The 21,251-nt window shown below is 39.6% G+C and overlaps 2 protein-coding genes across 4 annotated transcripts; both read left to right on the forward strand.

Annotated features, from left to right (window-relative positions):
• Window positions 1–207: 207 nt before the first annotated feature.
• clta (clathrin, light chain A) lies at window positions 208–11,322 on the forward strand. Of its 3 annotated transcripts, XM_054779626.1 has the most exons (7): window positions 209–501; window positions 1,147–1,175; window positions 2,230–2,347; window positions 2,551–2,662; window positions 3,748–3,801; window positions 7,473–7,508; window positions 10,431–11,322. In XM_054779626.1, the coding sequence occupies exons 1-7, from the start codon at window positions 324–326 to the stop codon at window positions 10,600–10,602; spliced, it is 699 nt and encodes a 232-aa protein (XP_054635601.1). In that variant the 5' UTR covers window positions 209–323; the 3' UTR covers window positions 10,603–11,322. The 3 variants fall into 3 exon arrangements, with proteins under 3 accessions (XP_054635602.1, XP_054635601.1, XP_054635603.1); XM_054779627.1 differs by lacking the exon at window positions 7,473–7,508 and having other exon boundaries at window positions 208–501; XM_054779628.1 differs by lacking the exons at window positions 3,748–3,801; window positions 7,473–7,508 and having other exon boundaries at window positions 211–501.
• Window positions 11,323–12,814: 1,492 nt separating this feature from the next.
• Window positions 12,815–17,204, forward strand: nansa (N-acetylneuraminic acid synthase a). Its single transcript, XM_054779625.1, has 6 exons — window positions 12,815–13,076; window positions 13,786–14,001; window positions 14,076–14,175; window positions 14,248–14,402; window positions 14,473–14,739; window positions 15,645–17,204. The coding sequence occupies exons 1-6, from the start codon at window positions 12,945–12,947 to the stop codon at window positions 15,852–15,854; spliced, it is 1,080 nt and encodes a 359-aa protein (XP_054635600.1). The 5' UTR covers window positions 12,815–12,944; the 3' UTR covers window positions 15,855–17,204.
• The last annotated feature ends 4,047 nt before the right edge of the window (window positions 17,205–21,251 follow it).

Consider the following 21,251-nt stretch of genomic DNA (forward strand, 5'->3'; position numbering starts at 1 on the left):
ATATCACGTTGCAGTGACTATAAGGAATGCATTTTTTTTTCTTTTCATCATTAAAGTTGTGACAGCACGTACAGGTCACGAGTCTAGCATGTGGGCGGACATTTAGATGTGATTGGCCACTGGCTGAGGTAGAAGTATTTCGATTGGTTTTTCATCTAATCAGTCATTTCTTCTGGATTTTCATTGGCTACTCGTCCATTTCCGGTTCTCTAAAATGCCATTTTTTTCTCTTGCGTGTCCTTCCCTTTCAGATAATCGCTCTCGGTCAATATCTACACCTGCTGGAGATTTCATATTTTCCGATATATAATAATTAATACAATATGGATGATTTTGACATGCTCAACTCTCCGGCTGCTGGGAACGGCGTTGGCTCAGACGACGACCCCGCTGCAGCGTTTTTGGCCCAACAGGAGAGCGAAATCGCGGGGATTGAAAATGACGAAGGCTTCAGCATCCTGGACAGTGGAGAGGTCCCCTCGTTGCTAGCAGATTCCAGCGGTGGGTGACTACCGTCGTCAGCTGCGCACAGTTCGTTCTTCATTACTTGATAAATGTTGCTAAAATGTTGTCATGGCATGAGCACGAAGCGGAATGCAATTATACTCTCCTGCTAAGCTCGAAATCAAGCTAGCGCTGCTAGCATGCTAGCTAAGTGGTCCTAGCTGATCTAACCTCACCTTAACTTCACACGACATAAAAATACATTATTCACAATACCAACAGTAACCTTATCCTGGACTGTTTTTATGAATTGTATTGTATAATAGCCACAATTTAAGCAATTGGCGAAATGAATGAAGCCTGTTCGCCCCCTAACGTTCACAAGGCACCATTGATGACGCTTGGTGACCTTTGATCTCACTTCTTGGCGCTTTACCTATTACATTTTATACTACTCACAAAAAGTTACATTTCAGGATGAGCCTAAAATGTACCATTGTCTAAACGTTACAGGTGAACTTAATTTTTGAATGCGCATGTTCAATACTGAACACACAACTTGCTGTTCTCTAACATAACGGTTGTGCATATCCCAGACTTTTTGTGAGTAGTATAAAATCGTTTTTTATGAACATTGTCTGTCTCTGCCTACTATGACTGCTAGATTGACTTTTAACTCGTATATTCCTGGTGTCTTTCTAGACGGTGCTGTCAATGGAGAGTTCCATGGGGTAAATATTCTTAACACTCAAAAGAAGTACTTTCAAATAACCAAACACATTTTCTTTTCTTTTTATTTCTTTTATGTATAGCTGCAATGGCCAACAGGGTCAAATGTGCAGCAGCGTCCAAACGCTTGAAACACTTGGCCATAATAGTTGACAGTATTATAAAGCAACCCATTTATGTATGAAGCTACTGCTCGTGTTTGAATGAGACCAAGTGTTTACAAAGACATAAAGAAAAATGTGCCTTTTCATCCCGCTTCCTCACATCTGGCTCCTCTGGTAACCTGGCAGACTTCCATTTTGTTCCATGAACCTGCAGCACTTTTACATGCAGCTGTATTTGGGGTTTGTGTGTGTTTCTCTGCATTTGCAGCATTGTACTTTTGTATTTGTGTTTGATCTTGCAATGTTTTTGTCATTGCACCATTATTAAATTTCAGCATGTTTCTGTTGCATTTGTTTTCTGCTATTTGTATAGATTTAGCTTTGGACCATTTTAATGTTTGGAGTGTTTGGACGTTGCTGCGTGTTCGTCAGCCACCATATGCAGCCCTTTGTTAACAGAACAACAAGACCCTGTGAAGCCCCTAAAGTGTATTTTATGTGAACAGTTTCACCTTTATGAAACATGAACTACATGTATCATTTGGTGGGACTGATTATTTTATTTTAAGACAAAATCATTGTGCTTTCAACGCTGACCTTTTGTTTTAAATATCTGGCCAGTAGAACATCTCAATTTCCCTTTCCTGTGCTGTCATTGCAACATTCTGCTGTCATTTGCACTGTCAGGACTTTCTCTTGTCTGTAAGAGAAGCACAAGAAATGGCAATGCTTTAGTTTCTCCAACAGAGAACAGTACACATTTGTATTTGTACTGGTAAAAAAATAAACTGCCTATATGAGTATTTTGTAGCTGTTAGGTGGTACCTGGAGAGATTACAGTAACATAAATAATTCAGGAAGTGGCAACATTTATCTAGCATGTCTTGGTAATGAATTTGACACCATTCTCGGGCGTATTGCTTGTCTCATCTATGTATATCGTGTATCTTAGGAAAGCAACGGTCCATCTGATGCCTATGCAGCAATTTCCAATGCAGACCGTCTGCAGGCAGAACCAGAAAGCCTTCGCAAATGGAGGGAGGAGCAAAGAGAAAGACTGGAGCTGCTTGGTAAGCCCAGACCAGGTCAAATGCTGCAAAGTCCAACCAAGACATTTATGCATTTTCATTCTACCTATAAAGCAGTGTAACAACTAAAACACAGCAGTGCAAGGATAGGATACATTATAGAAAATGGATGTATGACTGGACTATTGTCACTGTCAATCTAACCTCTCTGTATCATTCTTGTACTTGCCCACCTTCCTGGCCAGATGATAACTCTCGCAAGCAGGAGTCTGAGTGGAAGACAAAGGCCAAGGTGGAGCTGGAGGAATGGCACACCAGGCAGAATGAGCAGCTGGAGAAAACCAAAGCCAATAACAGGTACTGGCTTCAAAAATGGCGTCCAGCAGAGACCATTGTAACCATGGTAATTACAATGTAACTTCTGTGTCAACAGCAAAAGCCCACTTGATGATGTCATGATTTTGGGCAAAGTTGAAATTCAAACCGGTACTTTTTTACACTATGTAACAGTTGGATTCAGGTACCAGTTCTAATGTTTGGAACGCGGGATGGTCAAGTAAATTTTCTTGATTAATAATCAGGGAAATATGATCATCTAATTCTTAATGTACATTTTACACAGCAGACAATGCAGAAGTTTATTATTAAATGAACTACCGTAATCTTACCTTGTTTTACCTGCCTTTCCACCTTCTTATTTGTAAAATAACTCCCTTGTTATGCAAATGAAAAATGATGAGAACATTGCAGAAGAAAGGCATTAAAATGACCTGGTCATTAAATTTAGATTAATACATCAACTAAACAACAACATGTTACATGATATTTAATATGACCCAACCACAACCACACAAAATAACTCTGTTAATATGAATGCTAGATTGATCAAACTCCATATCTGACAAGATTCTTAGGAATGGAAAAAAATATTTATCATGTCCATGCCAGGGCATCCCAGCAGGTGGAATGCTTGGGACACTCATCCAACATTGTTAAAAAAAATATTAGCTAAGTGTGTCAATTATGATCACAATTACGGTGGTTATCTTCCTCTGTACGACATGCGGCTACTTTTTCTGCTTTACCTGTCGCATCATTACAATTTTCAAATAATGAGCTAAAGTGAACTCAGAATCACAATCACGGAGGCCTTCATTGTATCCATCTCACAACAGTTGTGAGCGTTTTGCTCTGTTCTGTCCTGGGCTGCAAACAATCATAGAACACTACTCCTGTGTAACTGCTAACAACTATGTCTTATTAACCGTACGTGCAACAATTGACCCATAATTTTAATAACCCCTGCCTTGTCAAGTACATTCCTAATCTTGATTGTCTTGTAACTATTATACTTGTGTTTCTATCCTCTTCTCCGTTTTACTGCTCTCCTTGTTCTTTCTGCCTTCTTGCTGCACTGTCGTTTTGGGCGGATGTTTGTCCAGGGTGCTGGATGAAGACTTCTACAAGCAGCCCTTCTCTGAGCTCATTGGTTATGTGTATGTTGCTCCAACTAACACCCTCTGTCCTCATTTGGTTTTTGGCCTTGTGTTTGTTTTTTCCATTCTCACCGACGGTCCAACCATGTGACATCATATCATCTCATTAGTTAGGACATGGTAGTTTCTCACCAGTTGTCATCCCATCCACCAGAACACACTGCCATTGCTATTGTTTTGTCATTTACATTGTAGTTTGTGTGCTTTCCCCCAACATATCAGCATGTCACATATGAGAGTATGTTTACTGCATGTCACAGCACACACATTCACACTGCCAGATGCTTTTCTCTCTTATTTGTATCTCATCATTCACTTGCATGTATTTTATTTAAATTATTTTGATTTTAGCAGCAACAAAAACATCCAACATGTAATCTACTTCTAACGTGCATGTTTGATTTGTTTTTAGAAATAATATATTGTCTCCAAACAAATTGGCAAAATATTCGGGTGTAGGATGCTTTGAAGCAGTTGTTTTCAAATTTACAAAATTCAGATGCTATCGATTTATTGAAAAGTATTAAATACATGAGTTGTGATAAGGTGTGGGAAAAAACTCTTATAATCATCACAATGTTTCGGATATGTAAGAGGCACAGTCCAGAAATCATTTATATTTTAATCCATGTAGTGAAAATATAGTTTTTTTTAAAAAATATATTTCCTGTCCTTACTGATTAAATGTATACATTGTAATGTTTGCACATTGTAGATACACAACTGCTTCAAACTACACTTTACTTGACCATTAGCAGCCTCTGTGTTGTTCTCCTACAGAAGAGCGCGCTAACAAGTACGTTGAAACCTTGGTTAGCGTCATTAATTTGTTCCAGGTGTGACTCTTAACTGCAGTAGACTTTACCCGAATACATTTTCCCGTAAGAAATAATGTAAATCCAGTTAACCTGTTCCAGAAGGGTCTGTGTAACTTGTGGTCATTGAATTTTCTTTTCATGAATGGGAATCATAAAACGAAAACAATTTGGTTTATTTGGATTTAATTTTGAAATACAGAAAATTAAAATGAAAAACAATTTGTTCTTCGATGTCAAAAATAACTACATCCCAAAAAACAGTTTGATTTTTAATGTATATTTCATATAATGAAAAATACAATTACCAGTCACTAAAAAGGAAAGACCAAAAACAGATTTTTTTTTTTTTCCATATTCGGACACCGGAAGTTTTCATTTTCAAAGCAAGAGTGCAAATCATTCCAACCACGCCTGACAAATACACTAAATCCCAAACCAACGAACACAATTGGTTCCAGACGACCGTTCGCAAGTCGATTTGTTCATAAGTCCATCAAAAGGTAATATTACCAATGATATAGGTACTACATGTACGTGTATACATATACAGTATATGCGTATGTATGTAAATATGAGTTTGGATGCAGTAGTAATATTAAACGAGGATAATTAATGAAAAAAACAATAATAAAAATGATATAATAATACGTAATGATAAACGTTATTTACCTTTGAAGAGGAGTGGTCGAGCATACGTCGTTGGTGGTAGTGGTGGAGGAGGAGTTATTGGAAAAAAAGGACAAATCGTTGTCGTTGTTAGACTCTTCTAAGAGAGGTAGTGTTCTGTTGGTGGTGTAGAATTAAGCAGGCCTATTAACTCTTCATGAACTTTGATCACATGCTCTGTCTCGGTTGCATCGTACAGCTACAATTTAGCTTTCCATTTGTCTTCCTTTACCTGTTGGTCGCATTAGCAGTGTTACAGTGCCCTCTACTGGTCAAGCATGTACAGTATAAATATGGCGTTACTACAAGGCAAAATACATGAAAATATAGACCAGCCAGCTTGCGTTCATATCTCCGAATGTTCACAAGTGAGATGTTCGTAAATTGGGGACCTAGTGTACAGAAATATTTGGCACCACCAATATGTACAGCACCACCTACTGGCCATTCTGTGGGCTTGCCTTTTAAATAGGAAATTCTGCTCTCCGAATATGAGAGCATTCGTTTTTGCTCTGGTTTTTCAATACTGTTGACTGGTGATTTTATTTTTTTGTTAAATAAAACATACAATAAAAATCACACCGTTTTAGATGTAGTTATTGCTTTTTGATGCTAAAAAAGAAGAAAGCTTAGTATTTTGATATATTAAAATGAAATTCAAATAAACCAATTGTTTTTGTTTTTTAATATTATTCATGAAAAGAAAACTTATTGACCAACTATATGGACCCAGAAAGCCGACGGTCTTGCTTTGAAACTGAAAACTTTGGGTGTCTGAATATGGGGGGGGAAAAGTTTCTTCCTTTTTAGTGACTGGTAATTGTACTTTTACCTTAATTAAACTTAAAACTTGAAGGTGCAGGTGGTTGATCTCGCTGCCACCTTGTGTTTTTGAACAGTCACAGCTTCAATGAAGGTAAAAGTAACTTTTAAATGTCCAGTTATCTCTTTCATTTGTCATTTAGATGCATATATTATATCAGAATTGTTTTATGCGTATACAACTATAATTGTAAAACTATAAAAACATGTTTTGTCTTAAGGATTTTGAGTCAACCGCTGATGACACCATAGACAGGCGACGTAACTTTGAGTACCAGTTTCCATTTTGTTAAGCTAGTTAATAGGTTGCAAGGAAGGACGTTTTGTGATTTAAAAATAAATAAATAAATATAATAATAATAATAATACATTAAGAACAGAGTAATAATATAATAATAATAATAATAATAATAATACATTAAGAACAGAGTTGGTCTCACGCAGTGTATTAATATCACGCCAAGACGCAAACCTTATTTTATGCAAACCGGAGAAGGCATGCAAACCAAGGCAAAATTGTGGTGTAAATTTTCAACACTAACTGAAAAACACGCTAACCAAGGTTCCACTGTACCTAAGTTGTGCAGCCTTTGCTTTTACTCTAATAACGCTAGCGTCCTACAACCAGTATTGTGGTGTGCACACTTTTCACCTTTATTTAAAGTGAACCTCCAGCGTTCAGGCAAGTTTGCCTTATGTGATAGAAGATGACATAAAATTCCATATTAAAGCACTATTAATCTGATGGTGTTTTCTATCATATTAGGCAAACTTTTATGAACAGTGAGGGTTTCCTTTAACCCGTAAAGGCCTGAGCAATGTGTAACAGCTCTGAGTTGTTAAATGATGGTATAATTGAGCTTGTAGTATTGTATTAGTGTTTCGCTAATGTGGAGCATTAATTATTAGTGCAACTTTACAGTATTTGATTACTGTGTACACCTCAGTGCAGTGCAGCATACGTTTCCTGCCTGCAATGGAACAAATAACAATTAAAGGATAACTGTCCTCATTAATTTGCATAACTGCTAAACAAACAATATTGATTTGGTCATTAGATGCCACATAATAGGCTCCCCTCCATATTGTAGACTCTTGGCCACGGAATCCTTGTTTGTAGCGACCAAACATGAGCTTTCCAGTGAAAACAAAGGCTGCTCACTGATCATGCTTTTGAGCACTTTCGAAAGGCTGAAGAAAACTCCTTATGAGTTGCTTTTGCATGCTGGCTTTAAATGTCTGCATTTAGCTCATTTTGTTGTCTTTCATTTCCCCCCCCCCCCACCCTTTTGCTTTTTTTTGTCTTCTAAATTCTGACCTGTGAAACTGTTTCTCCCTCTTTTCTTTTTCTATGCACCTTTAAAGCACACACATTAACCATCCTTGCTACCGCCTAGACCAGTTAAGTAACAAAACACCCAATATCCATTTAAGTTTGCTAATGGGGTGGGGTTAGATGCAGCCTTGCATATTAGCCAAGTTATTGTATGTATTGTTTCATGTAACATTCCCATTTTGTGATGTGCCTTGTCTAATCTGTAGTTGGTTATGATGGTGACGTTTAATTTGCTCCTCATCCCCATTTTGCTTTGTGTAATAGGTTGTAGTGAGTATCAGACCTTAGGGGTACAATTTACTGTCTAATACAGCATAGAACAATATAGCAATAGCTTATGTAGTATGTGCAGTATTGGTGGGTAGGTCAGGTTTCCAGTTTTTATTTGTATAACCTGAATTTTTGCCTTGCGATAGTACTGTAGTCATATTTAAATTTCACATGTGGTCCTTACAGGGGCGGGTTTTTTGTTTTTTTTACTTTGACAATCTCTAATTAGACATGAATTGATCTGTTCCACAATGAAAGCATCAAAATCAAAGTAAGCCACCGTTCCACCTGCTCTCCAGCACCATGCATGGCGAAGGCCCAGTAGTGCTTCCACTCTGTATGGACTTGGTTAAAAGCAGAATAACAAAACACTTGGCTCTGGTGTTTTGTTTTAATCAAGGATAACTACAGTGATGAGCTTGTCATCTCTGTAACTGGCTCTTGCAACATAGAAATTAAAAACATGAACCGATAACAGTGGAAGAGCAGTGAGCAGCTCTGAACAGAATTTTAAATACCAAGGTGCAAAATCCCTGCAACCGTTTTAATATTATTCTTGTTGGATGTTCCATCACATAATTGCTACACGCTTTTCTTATGTGCTAAGTTACAAATAGAAGTAACAGCACTGTAATCTTACAGTATGGAAGAGAATTGGGGTATTTAAGTTGTTTTTACTTTTACGTCTTTTTTACTTTGTGAGCAGAATGCTGAAGTCTGTGTCCTGCTCTCAGGTGACCTCTGCTGAACCAAATGACATTCAAGCTTATGTTTGGGATGAAAAGTAAAAACTGACATTTGGAGATACGTGCTTTTAACTGTATACAGATGTATTCTAGTAGCTCTAAAATGTAGAATGCATGTCAAATGTACACAGCTATTGCACTGTCCAAGTCACTGTTCGCCATGGTAGATCTTAGCCGATAGTTTGCTTGTTTATATACACTCCTGATCAGAATTTTAAGGCCAATTGGAAAAATTGCTTGAATTTACAGTTTGCGCTGTTGGATGTTAAGGAGCTTCAAAATGCAAAAAGAAGAAATGGGAGTGAGTAGGCAGTTTATTGCAAACAACCATTAAAGTGAAATAGGCTGTTCATCAGCTGATCAAATGTTTAAGACCACAGCCTTGAAAAACCAAAATCTTGGCAAAAGTGTACATTCAGTGTCATTTTTCATCAGGTATTCACACTGTCATGATCTCTTGACAGCAAAAGCTTTCTCTCTTTGAACAAGGTCGGATTGTTCATCTGCATAAGCAAGGCCTCTCTCAGCATGCTATTACTGCTGAAGTTGGACGTAGTATGGCAGTCGTTTTTAAACTTTTTCAAAGACCCTGAGGGCTATGGAACAAAAAAAGTCAAGAGGTAGACCCAAAAAAATGTCACCGGCCCTGAGCTGGAGGATCTGACAAGACACGGGATGATCATCGGCTCAGATGAAGGTTGTTACTGGTGGCTAGTGCAGTCCAATAATCCATCAGACGCCGTCTTCGAGAGAAGGGTTTTAAGAACAAAAACGTCTCAAAAGGTCTCGTTTCCTTCGATGCCACAAAATTGGCCATTTGGAATTTTCACCAAACACGGGACATTGAAAGGTGGAAGAAAGTTTTATTCGTTGAAAAAAAATGTAACCTTGAAGGTCCTTATGGCTTCCAACATTACTGGCATGACAAGGAGATCCCACCTGAGATGTTTTCCACATGGCACATAGGAGGGAGCGCCATGATCTGGGCTGCTTTTTCCTTCAATGGAACAATGGAGCTTCCGGTTGTGCAGGGGCGTCAAAACGGCAGCTGGCTATGTAGGGATGTTGCAAGGGGCATCCTTGATGACTGAAGGCCCTTGTCTGTGTGGTAATGCTTTTTTCAACAGGACAACACTGCAGTTCACAATGCCTGCCTGACAGAGGACGTCTTCCAGAGGAATAACAAAACTAAATCCAGTGAGCAACTCTGAACAGAATTTTAAACAGCAACTAAATCCAGTTGAGAACATTTGGACAGGGATGGCAAGGGAAGTTGACAAAAAGGGAGATCAGTTCCAGACAGTGGATACCTTCTGTGAAGCCATATTTACCACTTGAAGCAACGTTCCCACTAGCCTCCTGGGAACACTCTTGGGCATAAAGAATGCACAAACAAATTTTTGAGGTGATAAACAAGAATGGCGCAGTCCTTTTAAAAAAATGTTTTTATATTTTAACAGGGTTTCAGGGTTTTGTTGGGTTTTTTTTAAGCTATGGCCTTAAACTTTTGACGAACAGCCTATTTCAGTTTTAATGGTTGTTTTGCAATAAATTGCTTACACCCATTTCTTCTGTTTGCATTTTGAAACTACTTGGAACCTATATAAGGTCTAACATTGCAAAATGTAAATTGTTGCACATTCTCATCTAGTCTTAAAATTTTAATCAGGAGTATATTTTGTGAATACTAAATTTCTAAAATTATACAGCTTAAAGATGGCGTAGTTGTGAAGATGGTCATTCAGTCAGTAATTTGATTGCCTTAAATACTTGTTAGATACTTGCAGAACTACAATAGCCATCTTCCCTCTCTTTGCAAGGAATGCAACTTTTCCCTTCAGGACTTGAGTAAGTTGGTTGTCAGCAGAGGACTATCTCAGAGCTGTCTTTTTACATTGTTCTTATCAGTATGTCACCTCTTCCACCACTGATGGGGTTCTATCTCATCTCTCCTTCCACCGTCGGGTGCAGGGCAGCCGAGGAGGCCATGATTTCAGACATGGACGAGAACAACCCTGGCACAGAATGGGAACGTGTAGCTCGCCTCTGCGACTTCAACCCCAAGTCCAGCAAGCAGGCTAAAGATGTGTCCCGCATGCGCTCCGTCCTCATCTCCCTGAAGCAGTCTCCGCTGGTCCGCTAGACTCTGCTATACATCATCAAATATTACCACCAATGCAAACACAACCCAACACCCGATGACCCATATCTGTATTCTGAAGAAAAGATGGCATACACCCCTTTTGTGCATACATGTTTACCACACACAGACCTAGTTTTCTGCAATGGAAGGATATGGCCAGTTATCCCATCATAGTGTTCCACTCCTGACAGGCTTGTAGTGGGCTCTTGTTGCCACCTGTCGGATTTAATGGTTTTAGCCACTTTTTTTTTTTGTCTTCAGCACGTTGTTGTTCATCATCCTTCCAAAAGTTTTTCTTTCTTTGAGGACCAAATTATAAAAACTCCAAATCCAGCGAGTGTTTCGAAACTGTGTGTTGTGCCTACCTGTGGCATATGGTGTTCAGTTGATTTCAATCTATGCATTTACTTATGAAAAGCTCCTCCTCTGCAGTTAGGAAATGAGCAGTACAGTACAGTACAGTACAGTACAGTACAGTACATTACAATTTAATGTTTGTATGTTTGTTGGCAGTGTGTGTATGTACTTTCTGTGTGCACCTATGTACTGTACATATACAGAAGGCAATATATATACAGAATATAAAACTTGTTAGACAGTTGTGGCTTTCAAGAGAACAAGCTGACTGTTGAAACTGTTGTTCGATCATGCATGTCCATTGTCCAATTGATTTCAATATCAGTAAACGATAAATGACAACTTTAGTTATATTTTACCTCGCATTTGTGTCTTAGGAGCTTTTCTTATGCACTCAGGTAACTATTGAGCAACCTTTCCAATAACTGGAGTATAAATACACCAAACAAGTTTTGGGCAGATAACAATATTTACATAACCTCCGGGGAGTCAATCACTGCATAATTGATTTCAAACCACAATTTGTGTAAGACACTGACATGCATTTGATTAAATCAAAAATACTATTACTGCAGAATATATGCAGCACAAACAATCATCAGGATTCTTCCAAGACAGGTTTTCCAGTGCAACAAGGATATCCTTTGTTTGTCAAGTAAATCCTCCAAACAATACAGCCTTCTCCGTGAATGGCAGTGTATCATGAGGCCACTGTAAAAAGAGATGCTAGCCTAAGGCACAAAAGGCTCAATTGACACCTCTGACAGAAACTTAGACATACTTGTAACCCACATGATTTGCGTGTGTGTGAATGGTAATACAATGATTATATATGCACAGAGGCATCCAGAAGTATTGGAACAGTGAGGCCTGTTCCTTTATTTTTGCTGTAGACTGACAACATTGGGGTTTCAAAAGATGAATATTTGAGACCAGAGAACATAATTTTAGCATTTATTTCCAAGTATTTACACATGGATCTGGTGCTTTCAATCAATCAATGGCACTGAATGTCTACTCCCAGTTTCAGATTGTGTGGGACAGGTTTTGCCTGTGTAGACTACATTTAGAGGTGAAAACTAGAGAGCTGTCTATGGGTGGAAAAACAACTGTGAATCTGAGAAAAGATGGGAAATCAATTAGGACCATTGCACAAACATTGATCATAGCCATTACTACCATTTGGAACGTCCTGGAGAAAGAAACCACTACTCTAGTACGTAACAGATGTCAAACAGGAAGACCAAGGAAAACATTTGAGGACAGAAACATTGTGACATCACTCTGTAGTAATAAAACTGTGTCCAAAAGATTTTAATTTGAAGGATGGTAGAGCCTACCTTGCCCTATTTGTGTGTGTGTGTGTGTGTGTGTTTCCCACTTGACTTTTAGTCGTATCCGAGACCAAGACCTGTTACACTGGAACCTAAAATAACATTGCTCACTCCTTATTTGAGCAGACTGCCTTAGTAAACTGTGAGGAAAGAGATTAAAAGGGTGATTATCTTGTTTTATATGATATTCCAGAAGACCTTGAAAGTAAAAACCTTTGTAGTGCGAGCCCATCCTACATTTACAATGTTTCAACCAGTGCATAGGCTACTCTAAGATCCCAGAATTACTGCATTCCATTGACTGCATACTCTGCGCAATGACAATAAAGTAAATATTGCTTATGCAGTGGCAAAGGAAAAAGAAAAAAATAACTAAATAAGTGTTAAAAGAACAATTAATGCAAATTAGAAACGGATAGAAACATTGTGTTATGTATAAATAAATTCAGGTTAGACCAAGCCATAAAATAATATTTAAGAACACACATCATGCAGTCGTGACTTTTTTGTGCGCTACAAATACGGAAGTCATACCACTTCCGGGCTGTGCACCCGAGTAACAGTCCGGTCGGCTTCTCACAGCAAGATCATCTCGTCGCTCCTTTCCGATCAATTAAATTCTTCAGTTTTTCTTTTTTTCCTGACACCGACATGCCTTTAAAGTTTGAACTGTGCCCCGGGAGGATGATTGGAGGCAACCATCCGTGTTTTATTATCGCCGAAATTGGACAGAACCACCAGGGAGACATCGAGCTTGCCAAGAAGATGATCAAAATGGCAAAGGTAATAACCGCTAGAAAACAACAGCTTGATTTCTTGAAACGTCTTTTTAATTATTGATGCTTGGATAAGTTGAGTTAGTTAACAAAAATGAATATACGTTTGAATATATAAATGTGTAAATCTCCGCTTAATGCATTCAAAAGTTCTAATAGTGGCTCATTTAAAAACATGGCTTGAATAGCCTTAATTAATGATCATGACTGTGCAAGCAATATTTGTCAAATCAGCTTTGTTTGTCTTTCCCTTTTGAAAAGAATTAATTATTGGATACAAAACCAGATCTACCTGCCTTTTGTACGATTGTGTTGAACCGTTTTTCAATCGTTATTATGTTTATGGTGGTTCTTTTAGTACAGGGGTGGTCACAGTGTGGCTGGTCATTTGCGGTCCACAGCTCGTGTCCCTTGGCACGTTGTAGAAATAAAACCTGCAAAAATGGGGAAAAATAGAGTTAAAAGGCACAATGCAAAGAGAAAAGGCTGAAATGTGTGCATGACTAATAACATAATGCTTTGTCTTCATATATAATGCATACGTCGGCCGCATCCTTTCAAATTTCCGTATATAACCCGACGTTGAAAGAATTTGGACACCACCCTCTGGCGATTTCTTGTTCTTAAAAATAGACTGCCCGTTACAGTTTGATTTGGAAGGTATTATTCATTTATATATAATATGTTTTTTGTGTCTCACTTTACTCCACGTACAGGACTGTGGTGCAGATTGTGCCAAATTCCAGAAAAGTGAACTGGAGTACAAATTTAACAAACGTGCCTTAGAACGCTCCTACACGTCCAAACACTCATGGGGGGAAACTTATGGTGATCACAAGCGCTACCTGGAGTTCACCCATGAGCAATACAGGGATCTACAGAAATATGCAGAGGATGTGGGAATCTTCTTCACTGCCTCAGGAATGGATGAGGTGTGTCAAAACCTGCATGAAGACTATGGCTTTGAACACGTGACAGTTTTTTCCCCATATGTTTCCGCCTCTAGATGGCTGTAGAGTTCCTCCATGAGCTTAATGTGCCTTTCTTCAAAGTGGGCTCAGGGGACACCAACAACTTCCCTTATCTGGAGAAGACGGCCAAGAAAGGTAGAAAACTGGATAGATTTAATAAGTCATATGAATTACTGTCTTGTTGATGCCTTCTCCTCGGTGTCTCAGGACGTCCCATGGTGGTGTCCAGTGGAATGCAGTCCATAGAGACAATGCGTCAGGTATACAAGACAGTGAAGGAGCACAATCAAAACTTTGCCATCCTGCAGTGTACCAGCGCATACCCTCTTGAGCCTGAGGATGTCAACCTCAGAGTGATCACAGTAAATAGACAACATAACCTTTTTGTATGAATATAGAAGCATGTCTTATGTCATCTCTTTCAATTCACAGGAATACCAAAAGGAATTCCCCGATATTCCAATTGGCTATTCTGGCCATGAGTCTGGAATCAGTATTTCAGTGGCAGCTGTTGCTCTGGGGGCAAAAGTCATCGAACGTCATGTGACACTGGACAAGACGTGGAAGGGCAGTGACCATGAGGCGTCGCTGGAGCCCTCGGAGCTAGCTGAGCTGGTTCGCTCTGTCCGACTTGTGGAGAAGGCGCTGGGAAGTGGCCTCAAGAGGATGCTTCCTTGTGAGAAACCATGCCATGATAAGGTGAGACTACAGTTATGGGCATGAATTTGGGGTCCTGAATGATTTATTTGAACCGTTCTTTTTGCAGGGTTGAATGAATAGACAACATACATCTTCAAAGATTTTTAAAGTTAGAATTTATTTTGGATTTGTCTTTTTACACAGGGTCAAAAATACACAGTAGTTCCCCACGACTATCGGGATTTCAGAACATAACCCTGCAAATAGAATGAACCCATTAGAATATTTGACACTTTCTGATGTGAACACACTAGATGGCCACCGATCACTATCGGACGATTTCTGTAAAAGAATTGCGTGATCAGCATATGTTGATAAATGCCTTTCAACGCCGATCACAAAAGCCTGTGGCTATCACTATTGCAGCCCGCAATAGCCCGCGGCGACCCTTTTGTGCAGTTAGTGTTTACTTACTAACCCTTTACTTACCCTTACTAACCTCTTGTGTGGCGTCGTCCTCCCACTTTCCTTAAAAAAAAACAAATCATGTCTGCCATGTGGACCCTAACTGCTGACACATGCCAGGACAAACTATCTTGCAGGGGTAGCACGTTTAAAAAGCTTTAATACAGCTTTTGAAGAACAACACTTGACGGAGTATGGTGAGGTTTGGAGGTTAACGGCAGCTCATGTCAAACGGCAGGTAACGCAGCCATGTGGCTAACAGTCATCCATATGTATGTGACTGTCAGACAGCTAAGCTAATAACTCGAAAAATAATTGAATTCATGGGAAGACAGCAGCCTTTCTCAGCGGTGGAAGATACCCGGTTTGCCAAAGTCTACTTAAAGGTATAGTTTGGATTTTTTTAAATGAAGTTGTATGACATCCCCATCAGCTGTGTACTACATCAACAGTGACTTAGCCACCTCCTCCCATTATTGATAATATTTTATTTTCTCAAGCTGGGGAAATCTGTGGTGGCCAAGGTGAAGATCCACAAAGGAACTGCCCTCACTCTGGACATGTTAACGGTGAAGGTGGCCATACCCATGGGTGTAGCAGCCGAAGACATCTTCCAGCTGATTGGCAAGGTTGTAATGGAGGACGTGGGAGAAGATGAGAGCATCATACCGGAGGTGGTGGACAGCTATGGGAAGAAGACCAAGTGCTGATATTTACAAGGCTGGGAGTAAAACACTTAAAACACTTAAAAACACCGTAATCATGTGGGCATAATTTGGTTGGTGATTTGTTTCCCTGTATAGTTTCAGTAATCATGAACAAGAGGGGGTAATTGTCCTAAGAGGTGACAATGGCAGTTGTCTCCTGTTCCTAAAGACAAATATGCACTGAAGAAACATAAATCAACAACAGGTAATTAGCAGACAATGCCGTAAATGAAGTATCTGCTTTATTGCTTCTTTGTATAAGGCAATGTCAATTTATTTGGTGCCTATGAAAAAAAGATTTAAATCACGGTCTGTATGTGCCAGCAGACGGTGCATTTTTTTACCATCTCAGTTGCACACTATGATCTCTCTTGACAAACTATAACCTATATATTAAATATAAAAGTTGTTTGGTGCAGTATAATGGCCAGGTCATCAACTTAACCGTATTGCCGGATGTTATCGCCGGGAAGGAATAGATGTTGAACAGATGTTGGACAGACTCATGTGGCACTTCGTTTCTCAAATCTTCTCAGCCTGCTTTGCTGGCCATTGCAGGTCCGAAATATGAAGCTGTGTTTGACAGCGTCTCCGTTATGAACTTCACAATATGCCTGTCTGGGATTGTGAGGCCCAGCAGAATATAAATAATAATGTATTCAACCCAGTAGACACAGCATTTTTGTTTTAGAATATTTTAGTTTTATCATATAATAAGTCAAGCTGTACAATGATGGCCTTACTTATATGCATTAACCGTGGCGCTTTTTGGGCCCATGACAACCTTTTTTTTCATATTTGGTTCGGACCAGATAAGGGAACCGAAACGCTCTACAAGATAACCTGTTGTGAAGAGGATATCCCGTGTTTTCCGGTGGTATGTGATATGTTGGGGGTTGTGGCACAATGAAATGATTCATAAAATATGATTTAACTGATGCTGAAATTATGATTTTAAAAAATGATTCATTTTGTCTTCAATTTTGCATATACTGTACACTACTCACAAATGTTTGGCTTTTAAGTAAAATTTCAGGATGAACCTAAATTGCACATCTCCATCTGTTCAATGTTTGTGGACTTTTTGCACAACTTGCTGTTGTCAGGCGACGGAGTACTAGGGCCACATTGAGGAAAAAATGATCTAACATTTCGAGAATAATGTAAATTTAGAAGAAAAAACTTGTAATATGACGAGAATGAAATCGTAAATTTACACGGACATTTTTTTTTTTACTTTGTTACGGTCATTGCCTGAGACGGCTATGAAAAGGGGGGGACTTCTGTGATCTTTGGCCTTTTAACATGTGGAGGACGCGGGGTAAGGAAGGCGTCAGTGAGAAGGGCTAGACGTGCTAATCTGTGCTCAACTGCTGTTTTTCTTCCATGTTACAAATAAAAGCTTGCCTGAAGCAAGAGGAAAGTTTACTTCCTTCCTGAGGAGCTATGCTTTACTTTCCCTCTGACACGTAATATTACGACTTTTTTCTCATAAATTGATGACATCTCGTCGTACATTTACGACTTTAGTCTAGAAAAGCGCACATTTTTTTTCAATGTGGCCCTAATACTCCGTGTTAGTTATGTTGGAGGTTTTTCCTCACCACAGTTTTTGCTCGAGTTTTAACGTTTGGTTGAAGAGGCCTGTTTCACTCATTAAGACGGGGGCGTCAAACGTGCCATGGAAGGCCCAGACACAGGAGGTTTTCTTTCCAGTCAGCCACTAAAGCAGGGGTCACCAACGTGGTGCCCGTGGGCACCAGGTAGCCCCCCATGACCACATGAGGTGCCCGCAGGCCTGCTTTTCATTCAGGTTTTCAGTTAATAATGAAAGAACAGTAGAAAGAAAATGCATTCTGAAATACAAAATGTGAGTTGTAGACACCAGCATTTTGTTAATGTTCTGGTAAAACAAGCATATTCGCTTGGTTTGGGTTTAAAATAAGCTCTCAAAATGTTGAAAAAAAAAAGAGTAGCTCTTGGCCGTTTTCATTTTGTAAAAGTAGCTCTCACAAAGAAAAACGTTGGTGACCCCTGCACTAAAGCAAGTGATTTTAATGATCTCCACCTTCAATTTGACTGAAAGCGCTCATCAGTTGCATCACCTGCTCGAGAAACTGTTTGGAATGAAAACCTGCTGTATCTCGGCCCTCCACGGCCACGTGTGCATTCAAGAAACTGTTTACCCCTGTATGGCATGACTTTCGTTTTCAGAGTGGGCGGGGCTAGCTCAAGTACAATACCTGCTGGTTCCCTCCATTTCGTCATTGCTTGTTTTGTATTAAACATGGAGACCCATTGTTTGCTATACATGTGGAGATCTGCTTAGGTGCAGAATAAAGTCGAAACAGCGACGAGAACGCGCCCTGTTTTGGACAAGATCCGCGAGGAGATGGCAGCAGCCGGTTTTGTACGGACTTTTGATCAGATTAATAACAAGCTCAAGAAGGACTACACGGACCACAAAAAGGGTCTGTGCAGGCATCCGAGTGCTAGAGGGAAAATGGCATTCTTCGAACAACTCAACTCCGTCTTGGGGAACGGATAGGCGTGTCAGCTCACCGGAGAACCGAATAATAAGAGGTTAGGGCCAAAAGCTGCAAGCCAAACCCAGGACCCTGGGCGAAGTCAGACCTGCATGGATTTTCGTAAGTTTCATCAATGTAATTTGAACATGTTTACTGTAATGTTCGATGGATAGCTCATAGCCTAGCCAAGGGTTAGCTTTCGAAAGATATAGCCAAGCTGCTGTTGTGGAATCACTGTTGCCAACCTTTCAGTAAGAAAGGTAGCTATTGGCTGTCGTAGAAGTCGCAAGTTGACGTCATCGTCTAATTTGCACATGTCAAAATGTTGTAGGAAAAAGCACAATCTCATAGGAGAGACCAAAAAAGTGAGTAAAAACATCTCAATTATGTTTAGAACTACAAATAAACTTGATTATTGGTTTGTTAACTGAAAATTGTCAATTTCAGCAAAATAAAATAACTTATTTCTTCTTGCCGTCGCCTTTAACATTTTGTGGAACGTACATCATTCATCGGCTCGGTGAGTGAAGTAGCACGAGTATAGACAGTTTCTTGTAATATGTGCACGGATCACACATTGGCAATTGAGAACTTTTTAAAATTAGTACAACTGAACAGGCCGCACGGTGGCCAAGTGGTTAGCACGGTCAGGAGATCGGAAAGAATCTCCTTGAGAAAGAAAATATGTCCTCAAGGAGGGTTGGAATGTCGCCAGATGTAGCGACAAAATCGCCAAGTTGGCAACACTGCGTGGAATGAAGGGCACTCAACTCGTGCACTTTCGTACTTACACTACGCCCATTGAGTGCATGAATGCATTCACACTGAGAAAACGTACGAAAAAGAGAACTTTCCGTACCCGGATGTCCCACTAAAGTGTGTTACACTACGTGATCCGTACCGGAAACGAGATCGGTTATACGCATGTGCGGCATGTGTCTACATCTGGCAGTTTTTTGGCAGTCACGTGTTAGGCACGTGTAATTACGTCATCCATCGATCTATTTTACTGCCATTACAGATTGTAAACGTCAGGTAACACAATTTCTACTACGCATGTGCAATATGCATCAACCCCCCCACCCAAAAAACATGAAGAATTGAGAGACAACATAATGTTTTCTTTCTCATATCCTATACATGGTGCAAGTGCATACATTATGAACCTCTTTTATTGGTTCCACAAATTATTTTAAGTTTATAAAATACAGACAAAAGCATTTGCTATTAAGATATGTTTGGATGGATAATATTTCTAAGTTTAGAAAAAAAAAACTCTTGCTAATTCCTCTAGATCAGGGGTCTCACACTCAATTTCACTGGGGGCCAGTGGAGGTAGAGACTGGGTGAGGCTGGGCCGCATCAAGTATTGGCTGGGAATCTCAGGGTACCTCCCGATGCGATACAATTCACAATACATGGCTCACAATAACGCTAATATCTTACGCCGTAAGACCGGGGGTTAGTTCAGTGTTGGTGTTTACTTGCCCCTGTAAGTATGTAAGTAACACTGAGCTTGCCCGGATGTTGCGGGCTGCAGTTACACTAGTCTTTGATGTCCAGTCACGGGCCGCAAGATACGATTTGGTGGGCCGCAAATGGCCTGGGGCCGCAAGTTTGAGACCCTTGCTCTAGATTAATCCATCATTGCACTCTGCTTATGGTTGCTTACATTCAAATATCACTTCATTTTTTGTGGTGTATTATTGTATTTATCCATGCATATTAAACCACGGTTGGCAGAAACATCCGCATGCTAGTCTTTTAATAAGAGTCAAGAAAATAAACCCCCAATATATTACTGTAATAAAAAAAACACCGGGAGGGACTTCATCAGAGCCATTCTCCCCTCAAGACGTGTGTGCCATTATAAAACGTAAATGGCCCATTTTTTTCTTTTTATACATAGTGTATTCCCCTTTCACACATTTCATGCATTTTTTAATATGTGCCAACAGGTGCTGATAATGTACTCTACCTTGTGGAGCCCAAGGTTTCGACAGAACTCCTTGCATCTGTAGGTAGGTTATACCTGGTATTTCACAGACCTCAGCTATTAAATATTACTACTATATAATCTTAATTTTCACAGGATGAGGATAATAAAGACACAGTGTTTGCTGCGTTGGAGAGGAATCCTGAAAGGCCTGCAGAGGTAGCGTCTTAACACAGCTGTCCCTCGCCGCGTTGCAGTTCGAATTTTGCGGCTTCACTGTATCACAGGTTTTCAAAACAATATTAATTCATAAATCATGCTGTTTCGTGGTTGAATACGGCCAATTATTAGTTTAAAAATATGCATATTCAAGCAAATGTTGTCTATTTTTTGCCTATATTAAACATTTTCAGCATAAAAATGGTAAAATTACCTAAAATAGAAATTTAAGGCATTCAGAAGACTAATTAAAAAGATGCTGTGAATGATGCGTAGTATTCTATACTGGTCACTAGGTGTCAGTAATGTTACTTTAATGTTCGGTGAGACACCAACGCCAGAATCGATTGCTGGAACAACAGACAGGTTTGAATTATCTCACAACAGGCGCAATAATCCCGATTTAAAAATCCCTAATAAAAACACGGGCAACTGGTGCCACGGTAACCCACACCAAGCTAAAACTCAACTCTGAACCGCTGACGTCACGTCCCGTCCGCCTGTCATAGGGAACGCATTTATAGCAACACAAACAAGCACAAGTCTTAATTACTCATATATTGGGTAATGCGAGTGTAAAGGTGACTATAGGGGTGTAATAATCGTGTCTAGAGGGATCTAATAATGTTAAACTGTATTTACAAGATGGTAAACAGGTTTTCTATGCTCGAGTTATGAAAATATTCCATTTATAAGGAAGGAAACCTACTTGATTCA

This window comes from Dunckerocampus dactyliophorus, chromosome 6 (genome assembly GCF_027744805.1).
Source record: "Dunckerocampus dactyliophorus isolate RoL2022-P2 chromosome 6, RoL_Ddac_1.1, whole genome shotgun sequence".
In the NCBI taxonomy this organism is placed as follows: Eukaryota; Metazoa; Chordata; class Actinopteri; order Syngnathiformes; family Syngnathidae; genus Dunckerocampus; species Dunckerocampus dactyliophorus.